The 14,324-nt window shown below is 57.1% G+C and overlaps 5 protein-coding genes across 5 annotated transcripts; 2 read left to right on the plus strand and 3 right to left on the minus strand.

The window, feature by feature from the left end:
- Positions 1–396: 396 nt before the first annotated feature.
- Positions 397–1,593, plus strand: HRG_00569 (lipase (class 3) domain-containing protein; the record flags this gene model as incomplete). Its single annotated transcript, XM_044859040.1, has 3 exons — positions 397–439; positions 543–702; positions 801–1,593. The coding sequence occupies 3 exons, from the start codon at positions 397–399 to the stop codon at positions 1,591–1,593; spliced, it is 996 nt and encodes a 331-aa protein (XP_044725440.1).
- A 376-nt stretch (positions 1,594–1,969) lies between these two features.
- HRG_00570 (DNA repair protein Rad7) lies at positions 1,970–4,305 on the minus strand (the record flags this gene model as incomplete). Its single annotated transcript, XM_044859041.1, has 4 exons — positions 1,970–3,712; positions 3,759–3,786; positions 3,851–3,922; positions 4,292–4,305. 4 exons carry the CDS (start codon positions 4,303–4,305, stop codon positions 1,970–1,972), a joined length of 1,857 nt encoding a protein of 618 aa, XP_044725441.1.
- Positions 4,306–5,719: 1,414 nt separating this feature from the next.
- Positions 5,720–8,200, plus strand: HRG_00571 (type III restriction enzyme, res subunit domain-containing protein; the record flags this gene model as incomplete). The annotated part of the gene is made up of 3 exons (XM_044859042.1): positions 5,720–6,051; positions 6,109–7,908; positions 7,972–8,200. The coding sequence occupies 3 exons, from the start codon at positions 5,720–5,722 to the stop codon at positions 8,198–8,200; spliced, it is 2,361 nt and encodes a 786-aa protein (XP_044725442.1).
- An 882-nt stretch (positions 8,201–9,082) lies between these two features.
- On the minus strand, positions 9,083–10,024 carry HRG_00572 (EF-1 guanine nucleotide exchange domain-containing protein; the record flags this gene model as incomplete). The annotated part of the gene is made up of 4 exons (XM_044859043.1): positions 9,083–9,312; positions 9,372–9,748; positions 9,850–9,889; positions 9,985–10,024. The coding sequence occupies 4 exons, from the start codon at positions 10,022–10,024 to the stop codon at positions 9,083–9,085; spliced, it is 687 nt and encodes a 228-aa protein (XP_044725443.1).
- A 684-nt stretch (positions 10,025–10,708) lies between these two features.
- Positions 10,709–12,123, minus strand: HRG_00573 (pyridoxal-dependent decarboxylase, pyridoxal binding domain-containing protein; the record flags this gene model as incomplete). The annotated part of the gene is made up of 2 exons (XM_044859044.1): positions 10,709–11,775; positions 11,847–12,123. 2 exons carry the CDS (start codon positions 12,121–12,123, stop codon positions 10,709–10,711), a joined length of 1,344 nt encoding a protein of 447 aa, XP_044725444.1.
- Positions 12,124–14,324: the final 2,201 nt, after the last annotated feature.

Below are 14,324 nucleotides of genomic sequence, written 5' to 3' on the forward strand. Positions count from 1 at the left end.
AATCAATAGATTCCTTGTGTCCTCGGCCTTGGCCATCTCACCTCTTTCCTTGTACCCGGACGAAAATCACGCTCTTCATAATTCTCGGCTGCGACGGGTCGCGAAGTGGGTGAGGAGGCTCGGAGAACGAAGAGTGGGACAGGAAAGATGGCCTGAAGCCCATGTTATAAATATAATCATTCGCTTTCATTCTCTCTTCTCATGTTCTTGATGATGCTTCTCCTCCTTGAGCTGTGGTCAGTCTTCTGAGAGCCTGAATCTCCGTCACTTCCGAAACATATTCGGCTATCAAACCCCCTTCCCTAATACCGACCAGTCTTTCTGGAGAAGAGGAGCCAGCTCAGCATGAAACTTGGATGTCTTCTTGGTCTTGTACCCATCGTGCTGGGCAGCTCGATGGGGTCTGTCAGGAACCAGGCGGGCAACGTGGAAAGAAGAGGTCGGCAAATCTATCTCCACCGCCCTTTTCTCGTCCTCACTGTAGTGAAGATAGAAAGATTGAGTTCTGCAACGCGCAAACTAACAGATACGTCTGGCACCAGCGCTTGCTCTCCAGCAGGACCTTGTCAATCTCAACTACTACTCACAGCACGCCGCCGCAGCCTACTGCAACGCGGAAAAGACGCCGAGGCAGTTTATCCAATGCAACGGAGCATGTCCAGCCGTCGAGTCGTCCAGGGCTACCGTCTTTGCCAGCTTCACGCAAGTCTAGCCCCTCGTATCCAGACACGCTGTTGCGCCTCTTTCCCCGTCGCCTTCACCAATCATGGCTTTCAACTAACACATATTCTCTACAAAAGTGGCACCCTGACCGGAGTTGCTGGCTACGTGGCCGTCGACAGGTACCGCCGTGAGATTGTCTTGTCCATCCGGGGCACACACAGCATCCGCAACTTCATCACCGACCTCGTCTTCACGTGGGAGGACTGCGTCTACTCCAGCGGATGCAAGGTCCACTCGGGCTTCGCCAATGCCTGGTCCGACATCTCCAATGCCGCGGGCAATGCCGTGGCCGCTGCCAGCCGGTCCAACCCGGGCTTCCGAATCATCGCCACGGGCCACTCCCTCGGCGGAGCAGTGGCCACCATCGCCACAGCCCATCTTGAGCGCCGCGGCTTCGTCGTCGACTGCTACACATACGGCTCGCCGCGCGTCGGCAACGAGCAGTTTGTCGGCTTCATGGGCCGCCAGCGCGGCCGTCACTGGCGCGTCACTCACCTCGACGACCCGGTCCCCCGGCTGCCCCCAATGTCCATGGGATACCGCCACGTCTCTCCCGAGTATTGGCTGGCCAACGGCGGGGCGGAACAGGACAGCTACGGGCTCGAGGACGTCTTGATGTGCTACGGCTCCGTCAACGCCAACTGCAATGGCAACACGCTCGGCTTCAACCTTGGCTCCCACCTGCACTACTTTCGCCAGATTGCTGCCTGTGCCCCTGCTTCCTTTCAGTGGAGGCGCAGTAATGACCAGGTTTCTGCCGAGGAGCTTGAGCAAAGGCTGACTGCGTGGAGCCAGATGGATATAGAGTATGCCAAAAACATGATGTACTATTACGAAGTGGTAGAAAACAACGAAATTGAAGACACTTGAAGACCTGGCAGACGATTCAAAGAACACCCCTTGTACGTTGCAACCGCCGTGATGGATGGCCCGTGTGGGCGATTCTTGGGCGTCAGCCTTAACATCAGCACCGCGTTCCACAAGGATAAGCCCGATACGTAACTTCAGCTCAGACACTGGTTGGAGTCATCGTTCGTTTATCTGAGGCGCCGCTGAGGCAAGTCCAAAGCACTTAATCCTCCGTTCGCCCGAGAATCCTGGCTCAGTCCAGAGACTTTCCGAACGGCTCGGAGCACATGAAAAGTAATTATGGGTTAAGCAGCCTCGACAAAGAGTGTCATGTTTGCAACCACTCGTGGAAAGAGTATTGCCATCATCAAAGTCGGCGAGAAACGTGGCTCCGTCTTCAATCCACTCCCTCGGTGATCATGCCCTGGGCATTGGGCACCCCCACAAGGATGACGCCTCGGGGGACTCTCACGTCCTTGACTTTCATGCAGCCAAACACGTTGACTTCCTTGATCTTCGGACAGGCGCGAAAAATGCAACCCAGCACAAAGTCTGTCACCTCTTCGCAGAAGCTGATCTCCAATTCCCTCAGCTCCGGGTAATGGGCTTTGTCGTTGAAGGCTTCCTCGAACGCTTCCCGCGAAATGTGCCGACAGGCGTGCACGTTGAGGGTTTCGAGCTTGGGTCCAGAGTGCGCCATCAGTGCCTTGAAGCCTTCGCTGCAAAGCCCAACGCCGTCGTCATTGTCGCGCGGCCGAGTCGAGTCGATGTGTCGACACTTCTGCAAGTCCACGAACTGCAGTGGGGCATTGGCCCATCCGGTGAAGAGCTCCGCAAAGGCTTGGTCCGTCATTCTTTCGCTGTCGGTGATGCGCAGTTTGTTGAGCGACCGGCAGTTATTGTGGATACATTTCAAGACGGAATCGTCGGCTTCTGGCATAATCTTGAGAGACAAGGTCTTGAGCTTCTCCCCTATCTTGGAGACGAAGCCGACGATGGCTGATGAGGAGGAGCGGTTCTGCAATTGCAGGCCCACATGTTCAAGAGAAGGCAGTTCACCAATGGCCTCGACGCCCTTGTCCGTAAGCTTCTGGTTGTTTTCGACCTTCAGACGCAGCAAATCGGGACAGTGTTCGGCCAGTTTCACAATGCTCTCGTCGCCAAAATGGCAATCGGTGTAGTAGACCTGCAGGCCCTTGAGTCCTCGTCCTTTCTGCGCAAGGAACTCGTGCCACTTTCTCTCACTCAGTAGGTTGGCGCCGTGCAGGTAGAAGCTCTCCAAAGATGTGTCACGCGAGAGGACGTAGTCCATGACCCCGTCTTTAAACTGGATGGCACAACGAGCTTTGAACCTTCGCAGGTTCGGGGCAACCTGGAAGGCGCTGATGAAGTCCTGCTCGCCGAGTTTCGCGCCGTCGTAGATGTGAAGAGTCTCAGTGGTCGGCTGCGCAAACAAAGGCAAGGTTTCGGGCTTCAGCAGCCTGCCTTTGGAGAAGAGCCTCGCAATCTTGTCGACCAAGTGGTCCGGCAGGTCGCCCAAGCTGTCCGCCATGTCGACATTCTTGGCGAGGGTCTGGACGCATAGAGTGGCAAGGCTTTTTGTGCCCACGTCACCGTCGAGAATACGGCTTTGCATGGCACGGCGCGAGCCTACGCCGCCGACTTGCTTTCGAGGTTTCTTCTTGGGTTGACCTTGGCGTTCTTTTGCAAGTTCCTTGCCGCAAGGCGCACACAGTAGCCCGCCGCCGGGGGCAGCGAGGGAGTAGGGTGTCACGGTGAATCGTTTTCCGCAAATGGCGCAGTTCTCCATTTGGCCAGGCAGCGGCGCGTGTTTCGTCTCGAAGATGGCCCGCGCAACCTCTTCGTCGTCATCAGAGTCAAGAATGCGTTTCTTGCGTTTCTTAAACGCCTTTGTTGTCTTGACCTTTTCGATGGCATTTTTCTCCTCGGCCTTGTTGCTGCCAATTTCCTCGCCGGTATCGCGACGTGCCGAGCGTGTGCGGGTGCCGCTCGACGAGGCCACAGGGGCCGGGGTAGAGGATTCCTGGCTGTTCAGTCGCGCAGCAGCGGCGGCTTGCTGGCGGCGCTGATCGGCATCATCTCTGATTTGGCGAGCAGAAATGTTATGGGACTGTGCTGCCTGTTAGCAAGTGTCATACTTGACGATAGACGAGGCATAGGCGTACGGCAAGAAAATCGGTCAGGGCCGATTGCCTGCAGGCCACGAGTGTCAGCGATGAGCCGGATAGCAGACAAGGGCAAGGTCGGTAACGCTCACGGTCCTGTGATGTTGCGAGCTGGGCGTCCATTGGGGCGTTGGCCCTGGTTCTGATTTTGACTGGAGTGGGCCCTGCAACAAGACTTGTGGTCAGATTGGGTTCAAGGAGCAGCCTTCTTGGGAGAGGCAACGCACATGGTCGAGGCTTTTGGCCCTGGCGGACCCAAGAGAGACGGTGTTAACGTTGGGGGTTGAGTCGAAATGTGCTCCCAGATTCAAATGAGTGTGAGCTGGAACAAAGCCACAAGCCGTCTAAGCGGTTCAGCGGCGAGACGAGGGCATGAAAAGAACGGCAGGTGGCGTTGCTTCATCCATCCCGTCCCCTAAGCCAGGTTAAGCCACCCAGACGTAGCGTGTCGCAGCACGGGCGCGGAGCTGACACGGTGTCATGTGACTGACAACAAGGCTTCATTAGAGCCAGTCTGCACTGTACGGAGTCACCAGGGGCCCAGCATCTGCGGGTGAGAAAAGTTCTTCTGCACAGTATATTTCAATACATACACGGTCTCTCAACTGCCTCCTGGGTGGCACGTGACTTCGTGTGCAATTGGGAACGCGTGCTCGGGCGGCAGGCACTGTGAGTTGGCGCTACGGCGCGGCAAAGGGGGAAAGAACGGAGCTGGTGGCAAAGTTGGGGCGTTTTCAGCCTCTCTCGCACGCCTACTCAGATCCGCGGCAATCCCACCGCTTACCATTTCCACTCCTTGCATCGATTCGGACCAGGCACTCGCAATTGTGGCCGCTCCGGCGCTCAGTCCCTTATCCTGTCCTGGGAATTCAGCTGTCTCGTCTCCGTCCTTTGTTCTTCCTTCACCCGTTTCATTCTTCGAGACCAAACTTCTCCCAAGCATCAAATCTTACCCACATCTTCGACTGTGAGTCATTCCCAGACTGCAAACGCCGGCGGCTCAGCGCTTGCCTCACGTCACCATGCCTCGAGGGCGTCGTTCGCTGCGAGATGCAAGCGCCCGAGCATCTGCAACCCCTGGTAAGTCTCCCGCCCACACCCCAAAATCTTGGGACGATTGTCGGCCAACATGTCATCCAGCAGCGTCTTTGAAGGGGTCCGACAATGGGACTCGGCGTTTAACCCGCTCCGCCTCTTCCAAACAGGCAGCGCAGCCAACAACGGGCGACAGCATCGCAGTCGGGGCTGCATCAGGAAATCCTACGCCATCTGCAAACCGGTCCAGGGCCAGGCCCTCTCGCGCCTCGATGCTCGCCAGACGTAACGAATCCGTGGCCTCATTGTCGTCGCCTACAGACACAGCGCTTCCCACCGTCAGTTCCCACCGCGGCAAAGATGCCGCCGCAGGCACCGAATCTGTCTCGTCGGCCCCTCCGTCCAACGCTGCGTCGACTGACGGTGATTTCTCCACTCCGGCGACCAGCAAAGTTCCAACTCCCGCTGCAACAGAGGGTTTGGCGTCCTCCAGAGCCTCCAATTCCGGCTTTGAAGTGCGCCTTCCGGCAAAACCTCGTCATCTAGTTGCGGACTCAGAACGAGCCTTGCGGAAGAGCTTGTACTCTCTGGACACGACGTCGAAACAGATGGAATCGGTCCTTGTTGACACGGACTCTGAAGACGATTGCCTTTCTGACATCTCTTTGGGAGCCCGAACTGCTCGTCGACTCCAGGAAGCAGAATTTGCAAGAGCCGACTCAGATGTCGTCAAGCCCAAGACAGTTTCTGCCCGGCGCAGCGGTCGCAACGCTGCCTCTGCCGTACTCTACTCCTCTCCGATGCCTACCGGACCATCTTACAAACGTGGTCGCAATTCTGCCAGTTCGCTCACCAAACAAGCCCCGCCAGTCAAAAAGGCCAAACTCGTGTTAGACTCGGTTGACTCTAGACTTTCGGACATCAATATGGATGCCGAGGTCGCGGCGGGCGCTACGTTCGACTCTGACGAGCTCTCGAATCCTTTTTCTTCCGACGACTCGCTCTCATTAGCCGATTCTAGTGAACCAGGCGAAGATGACGATCCAGCCTCTGAAAGTGATGACGAGCCACTGCTGGCGACAAGGAGAGGCAGAAACACCAACAATGCTCAGGATTCTGCTGCAAAGGGCAAGGCTACCAGGGCGGCATCGACCCGCGGCGTAGGATTTTCAGAAGCTCCTACCCTGCCCTCTTTCCTCTCTGGGGCCACTGAGAATTCCGAGGCTAGCGAACCTGGATCTCTGCCAGATTCCACAGCGTCAGATCAGGCGTCGGACCCCGTTGTATCATCGGGGCTCAGCTCTGCCGCTACTAGTGATAGCGATATCCTGTCGAACCTCCATGAGCTGAGTCGCATCACCGAACAACGTCGCGGATTTAGGAGGTCCGGCAACAATGCTCGCGTCAAGAGAGAGCGCAATCGACTTGAACACCATCATCCCGAGCTCAGCAAAATGTGGGACGACTTGGAGAAAATGCCCATTTTGAAAGCGGGCATGGCGCAGCAGCCGCAGAGCATTTCGCGGCGGCTTAAGCCTTTTCAGCTGGAGGGCCTGGCTTGGATGAAGGAGATGGAGAAGACAGAATGGAAAGGTGGTCTCCTCGGCGACGAGATGGGCCTTGGTAAGACGATCCAGGCAGTGTCTCTGATCATGTCGGATTATCCTGCCAAGCAGCCGTCTCTCGTTCTCGTCCCGCCGGTTGCACTCATGCAATGGCAGTCGGAGATCAAAGCCTACACAGACGGCACGCTCAAGACGTTTGTCTTCCATGGCACCAATCAAAAGACAAAGGGCATCACAGTCAAGGAACTCAAAAAGTACGATGTCCTCATGATGTCGTACAACAGTCTCGAGTCCATGTACCGGAAGCAGGAGCGAGGCTTCAAGCGCAAAAATGGAATCCACAAGGAGAAGAGCGTCATCCACTCGATCCACTTCCATCGCATCATCTTGGACGAGGCTCATTGCATCAAGACGAGGACCACCATGACTGCAAAGGCGTGCTTCGCCCTCAAGACCGACTTCCGCTGGTGCTTGACGGGAACCCCACTCCAGAATCGCATCGGAGAGTTCTTCTCCCTCATCAGGTTCCTCAACATCAAGCCCTTCGCCTCGTACCTGTGCAAGCAATGCCCCTGCTCGTCTCTGGAGTGGAATATGAAGGACGACAACCGCTGCCGGTCCTGCAACCATGCCGGCATGCAGCACGTTTCCGTCTTCAACCAGGAGCTGTTGAATCCCATCCAAAAGTTCGGCAACCTTGGGCCTGGACGCCAGGCGTTTCGCAAGCTGCGCCTGATGACGGAACGAATCATGCTGCGGCGGCTCAAGAAGGACCACACCGACGCCATGGAGCTTCCGGTCAAGGAAATCTATGTCGACAGACAGTTCTTTGGCGAGGAAGAAAACGACTTTGCCAACAGCATCATGACGAATGGGCAGCGCAAGTTCGACACGTACGTGGCCCAGGGCGTGCTGTTGAACAACTATGCCAACATCTTCGGCCTCATCATGCAAATGCGACAGGTTGCCGATCACCCGGACCTGCTTCTCAAGAAGCACGCTGAGGGCGGGCAAAACGTATTGGTCTGCTGCATCTGCGACGAGCCCGCCGAGGACACGGTTCGCAGCCGCTGCAAGCACGACTTCTGCCGAGCCTGTGTTGCTAGTTACGTCAGGTCGACGGACGAGCCGGACTGCCCTCGCTGCCACATCCCGCTGTCAATTGACCTTGAGCAGCCTGAGATTGAGCAGGACGAAAGCCTGGTCAAGAAGAACTCCATCATCAACCGCATCAAAATGGAGAATTGGACGTCGTCGTCCAAGATCGAGCTGCTCGTCCACGAACTCCACAAGCTCCGGTCTGACAATGCATCGCACAAGTCCATCATCTTTTCGCAGTTCACCACGATGCTGCAGCTCATTGAATGGCGGCTGCGAAGGGCCGGCATCACGACTGTCATGCTGGACGGCAGCATGACACCAGCTCAGCGTCAGGCCTCGATTGAGCACTTCATGACCAAGGTGGACGTGGAGTGTTTTTTGGTGTCTCTCAAGGCTGGCGGCGTGGCTCTCAACTTGACTGAAGCGTCGAGAGTCTTTATTGTTGACCCGTAAGCACTTTCCCCAGTTTCCAAGCTGATGTCTTGTTCGAGGCTAATCATATATCGTTACAGATGGTGGAACCCAGCAGCTGAGTGGCAGTCGGCCGATCGCTGCCATCGAATTGGCCAGACGAGGCCATGTACCATTACACGCCTTTGCATCGAGGACTCTGTCGAGAGCCGAATGGTGTTGATCCAGGAGAAGAAGACGAGCATGATTCACTCCACCGTCAATGGCGACGACAAGGCCATGGAGTCTCTGACCCCGGAGGACATGCAATTTCTCTTCCGGGGTTCGTAAGCGCCCGTGCTCTCCGGTCGGGCGTGCATCTCATGAACAACACTGGTATGTCGGTCGAGCTAATGATCCCTTGGCGACGGGCATGGTGGCGGCTGGCTAGAGGCATCTATCCGGGCCACCCTTGTCCCAAGACAACCACGCCGCCACGCGGGGGAAAAAAGTAAGAAGAAAGAAAAAGAAGAAGTCTTTAGGGGTGATGGATGGAGGAGCAGCAGACGAGAGCAAGTTCAAGCTGAAGACGGGCTTGTCTTTCCGGGCGGCGGCGGCGGAGCGTTGAAGCGTGAAAGGGAAGATCGTGGCAGGCAGGGGTTGTCTGCTGTATTAGACCTGATGGCTCTGCCTTTGCTATGAGAGCTCGCGCGGGGGCACCGGATGATGCCTTCTTGAACGTCTTCAGCTGGCTGGGCTCAACGGGACTCACCTCCCGAATAGAGAGGCCTTTGCAGTGAGTTTTGGCTCTGAGCCTTTACTTGGCCGTGTGTTCATGTTCCTCGTGCGCATGGAGAAGCGGTGGATCAAGGCGTCTCGATGCACTTCCAGGTGGACAGTCTCGTCTCGCCCGTCTGATCTGGTCACAATGCCGGTAACGGACGGCAAGATGCATCAAATCATGGCGGAATCATGATGAAACACTTTTTTTTCTCTTGATTGGTCATGTCTCCCCGGCTATCTTCTTCTATGAACTCGTGATATCAAGATTTCTCGTGGCACGGCATGGCGCTGCAACAAAGTCCTCGCATCATGGTAAACGTGACATGGTAGCGGCGGAGGGGCGGCGGGTGTGTGTGTGTGTGTGCGTGTGACGGGGGAATGGGGGGGTGTTGGGTTGCTTCTTTGCTGCGCCTGAATGATTTTGGGGGTGAAGCAGAGGGAACCCAATCTTTAGAGCTTCTGCATGGCGACAATGTCGGAGGACTGGACGTAGTCCTCGAATTCCTGGATCTCCTCCTGGAGCTCGTCGAGGGAGATCTTGTCATCCTCGACGACCAGGTTGATCTGCAGCTTCTTGATGCCGAAGCCGACGGTGACAAGCTTGGAGGCGCCCCAGACGAGGCCGTCCTTGTTGATGCCACGGACAGACGCCTCGAGGGCAGCCATGTCGGTCTCGTCGTCTAGAAAAATCGGCCAGTTAGTACAAGGCAAAAAAAATTGTCGACAGTGGTGCACGTACCCCAGGGCTTGACGTCCATGGTGACAATGGACTTGGCCGTCGTCTTGGGCTTGGCCTCCTTCTTCTTGCGGTACTCGGCCAGACGCTCCTCGCGGACGCGCACGGCCTCAGCGTCCTCCTCATCGTCGCTGCCAAACAGGTCGACGTCGTCGTCGTCATCGGCGGCGGCGGGGGCCTTGGCGGGGTTGAGGGTCACGGCGGCGGCGTCGGGGCCGTAGACGGTGTAGGGCTTGCTGGAGTCGCCGGACAGGGAGCTGAACTCGTCCTCAAAGGTGGCAATGTGCTTGTACCAGCGGGCGGCGTGGGGGTACTTGTCCGCGTCGGGGCCGGACTTGAGGGCCTTGAAGCAGGCGACGTCGGCCTGGGAGGGGGAATGACTGTGCGGAGGCGGGCCAGGTTAGCAGCGGGGATTGATGAAGGAGAGATGGCGTAGTGAACAAGACAAAAAGCCGGACGGGGTTGGAGAGCAGAAGCATACCCGGCGATATAGGAGCGGGTGAGCAGCCAGCTGTTGAGCACTGCAAGACTCTCAACGTCAGTCAATCCGACCGGGGAGGAAGCAAAAGGCTACGCCACATGGCCGAGCCGGGCGAGGGAGGGGACGTAGACTCACTGCTCAGGCCAGCATCGGAAAGAAATTCGGCGAAGCCCATTGTGCGAGTGGGAGAGGATGAAAGGTTGCGTGATTGTGTGTGGCTGTCGAGAGCGTTGCTGAGGCGAATGGATGGATGGATGGCGGAGAAGAAAAAGGGAGAGGTGTCGAGATGGGGAATTGGTGGTTGCCGAGCGAGCTTAGGCTGTGGAGGGGTAAGAGGAAGAGATTGCACGAGAAAAATTAAAGTGGAGACTGAGCAAGAGAGAAACCCCGCGCCGGCCAGCGCAGCGAGCAGGGCAGCCCTAGCGCAGAGAGGCCTAATAAATAATAAGGCACCCAGATTGTCGGAGACTCATATTTAATTAGTTAAGTTACTACAGAGTACGAATACATCCGCCTCTCTCACCATGGAATGCTGCGCAACCACCTCGACGGGCGTCACTGGCAGAGCGATGAAGCATCAAAAGCCCCTCCAAGGCGGAAACAGGAACTGGTGGGGGCCTTGGGTAGCAAGCAGCAACAGCCTTCACCTCCGCGATTAACCACAGATGCTTCAACAGCCTTTATTAACTGTCGTTCCAACACTCATGTACCAAGTATGCCGCGACTATGTCACTACACGTCTCCTCCATCGCCGGTTTTTTTGTATTACTTCCATCCACATTCGTCCCATGCCCCCTTCTTCTCCTAGCCATCATCGAGCCAAGTCAATGACAAGAAACAAACAAAGGAACAGCGCTTGTCAAATGTCCAAAAGTGCCTGGGCCCCGGGCTCGCTGCAGACGTAGATGACGTCGTGCTCATTGCGAAACCCATTGAACTGCGTCGCAGAGCACTTGGTGTACGCGCCCATGTCCTCAAAGTACAGCCAGTCACCCACGTCCAGCAGAGGGTGGAAGCGAGTGCTCTCGCTGATGCGGTCGATGCCGTCGCACGTTGGGCCCCAGATAGAATACTCAACGCCCTCGCCCGAGCGGCGAGGGTTGGCCGCGGCCGTGTTGTAGAGCGTCTTGCCCGCCGTGCGCAGCACCTTGGCCACCGGCTGCTGGTGGTCAAACATGATGCTCGAAAAGTTGCCGTACACGCCGTCGTTGACGTACACCATGTACCCCTTGCCGTCGAGCGTCGGGTCTTCGACGGTGCGGCGAGCAATAATGTTGCACGCGATGGTAAAGGCCGACGACACGAAGTAGCGCCCCGGCTCGGCGATGATATCCACGCTGCAGCCGACAGGAAAGAACTCGTCGAGCGCGCCGTCGAGGACGCTGGCCATTTGCTCAAACGTGTCGCCGCAGAAGCCGCCCCCGACATCCAGAGTACGCATGGCGAAGCCGAGCTCGCGGCCTTGCTGGAAGACGGCGTGGGCGTCGCGGACCGCCTTGTAAAAGGCCAGCGGGTCCGAGGCCCCCGAGCCCACGTGGAAGCTAACGCCCACCACATTGAGCCCCAGGTCGCGAGCCACCGCCAGCAGCCCCTCGGTGGTGTCCATGGCGGCGCCAAACTTCATGCTAAGGCGGCACAGGCTCGACGTGTCGTCGGTGGTGATGCGGAGGAACAGCTCGGCCTCGGGGAAGAGCTTGGCAATCTTGTAGAGCTCGTCGGCGTTGTCAAACGTCATCTGCCTGACGCCGGCAGACTTGACAAATCGGACGTACGAATTGGTCTTGCAGGGCTGCGCATAGATGATGCGCTCGGGGCTGGTGCCCATGGCCAGGACCTGCTCGATTTCCATTTTGGAGGCGCAATCGAAGCCGGTGCCCAGTGCAGCCAGGAGGCGGAGGACCTGGGGGTCAGGGTTGCACTTGACGGCTGTCGCGACACATGCATGGTCAGAATCCGAGAACCCAAGATAGTGCAGAGGCCATGGCGCCGCAACTCACCATAAAAGGGCTTGACCCGGGGCAAATTCTTCTTCCAGCGGAGGTGCTGCCTGTAGACGTCGCCGAGGTCGGCGACGTAGAAGGTGTCCTCATCGCCAGGCTCGCACACCTCGTGGTCAACGGCGACGACGCGCTGGTGGAGAGCATCGCCAATCAGCTGCTTGGCATCGACCGAGACATTGTCGTGGCGAATGGGGTCCGCAAGAAGCGGAGCCTTGCTTAACAATTGGATATGTTTGACATCTTGGTTGAAGTTGTCGATGACAGCCGTTGCCATTACCGTATCCCTGAGAGAGGTTGAGGAGGGAAGATGACAGTCGAGCGGGCAACGTCGATGGATGCCAAGATAAGGGATGAAGTCTGAGCGGTCGAACGCGGTGTTAGGGCGGTCGGAAGCGGTGGCAGACTGTTCCCTCGGTGGACTGGCGAGGCCTCCTCGACTCTCCCTCGGTCAGAGGAAGAACCGCAGGGATCCTCCTATGCGGCAGCTGATGGGATTCGGAAGAGGATGAGGGAGGAGGCAACGTCTCGAGGGAGGCGAGGAAGTCAAGGGCTTGCAGCAGCAGCAGCGGGGGGAGGGATGGCGTTGATGACGTGGGCGATTTTCTGAAGGCTGAAATCTTTGTCACTGACGAAGGACACGGCCTGGGGTGCCGTGGTGAAGCTGGTTGCCTTTGAGGAGACCAAAGGCAGTCGGTGTGGGTGACGAGTTGGTGACGAGTTTTTATGCTGGCGCAGAGGATAGTCAGCAGGGTGAATTGGTCTGGACGAGGCTCGGGGAGCAGCATGGGATTGCCGAGGTTCGCGCAGAGAGGAGGGTCGTGGGACTGGGGGACTGGAGGTTGAGTCGAGGCTGGGCCCCTGACGGGCGCATCCAGCCATGGCGAGCGAGGGGGGCCACGTAACTCACCAGCGAGATGCAGAGGGCCTTTGGAGAGCAGGCTGCGCGTGCGACTTGCAATGCAAGGGCTTGTCTGCTGGTGGTGGTAGCGGTGCGAATTGCTGTTGTCGGGCGGCGGAGAAGAAGGGCTTTTGTGTGTGCAAAGTGACAGGCGACGATGGGCATCGAGGGGCTCCGGGCTAGGTTTTATCCTCACATGCGGCTGAACACACACACACAAGCCATGAACTTAATCTGCTGCCCCTCTCTTTGTCTTTTTTTTCACCACTACATCATTCGCCCGGGACGCTTAGATAAGCACCGGCCATCTCACTGCGGACTCGTCAACCTCCTGTCGGGTGCGGAGTACTTTATACAACCACGTGAAGGAAGAAGACAAGAGGCAAAAAGGGACAGAAGAATACAGTATCGGAAATTCGACGCAGCCAATTGAGCCTGGCCCTCTGAAGCGCAAAGAAAATCCCTCTCCCGTCTTCTTCGGCTCTACAGAGTGCCTGATGGCTCGCATCTGCCGTGTCACCACTCATCACGTCGGCCGGCTCATGTCCACCCCCCCTGTTGTCTGTACTCCGTACTCCGTAGTCTGTACTGTATTCGTACAGACGCGGACGGAAGCTCTCGAGCTTATCAAACTCGCGGGAGCAAGAAACAAAATTGAGTTGACTAGCTCCGCTTCCAACCACGTCCCGCATCATCATCACCATCATCACAATCGTCACAATCATCATCATCCCCCCGGACTGTGCAATGGACCAGCTGCAGCCTCTCGGCCCTCGCCCACCCGCGTCCGCGTCCGCGTCCTCCATCACGACATCGGAGAGAAAGGGGGAAAAAAACAACTCATCGATAACTCTTGCCCGTGCCTCGAGGCTATAACGATAACCACCCCCGGGTCGCGTGTCGACAAGGGGGCCGAGACGAGAGGGTGGGGTCCATCTCACTGTATCATTCACTCTGCCTCTACCTGTAGCCCTGTACACAACACACATGACGATGAGAACTCTGAATGGACACGGCATCTTGACTGAACACCTACAGGACTCCCCAAGCTCAAGGCGTGCGTGCATGCTGCACTTCGTACTCTGTACAGGCGCCAGCAAACAACATGCCGTGTCATCTGCATGTGCCCGCCAAAACAACCCTCGACTTCCGACTTCCGAGCATCCAGCCTTTCCCTTGCCCTTGCATAGCCGCCTACCAATTACCAAACCGTGTCGTCCATGCCATCCATCCATGCCATCCATCCATGCCATCCATCCATCCATCCATTACAAATTCGCGCAACGTCACCGCGTCCCTCTCGACTTCTCCGTTGGCCGCCTCATCCTTGCACTCGTACTTGGAGGCCGGCGGTGACGCTCGCGCAGCCACAAACCCAAAGGGCAACCATCCACAAAGGCATCCACAAAGACCTTCATGTCTCATCCTTCATCCAACTCGCCTACCTATTCATGCACTCGTCAGGCTTAACCCCCCTCATGACTGTACAGTATCAACATCGCGAGCCGCCTCGCCACCGCCAGCCCTACCAGCACCCTCCTTCTTCTGCGTCTACAGGAGGTGTGCATACATACCGC

Source organism: Hirsutella rhossiliensis (genome assembly GCF_020360975.1).
Source record: "Hirsutella rhossiliensis strain HR02 chromosome Unknown scaffold00001, whole genome shotgun sequence".
NCBI lineage: Eukaryota > Fungi > Ascomycota > Sordariomycetes > Hypocreales > Ophiocordycipitaceae > Hirsutella > Hirsutella rhossiliensis.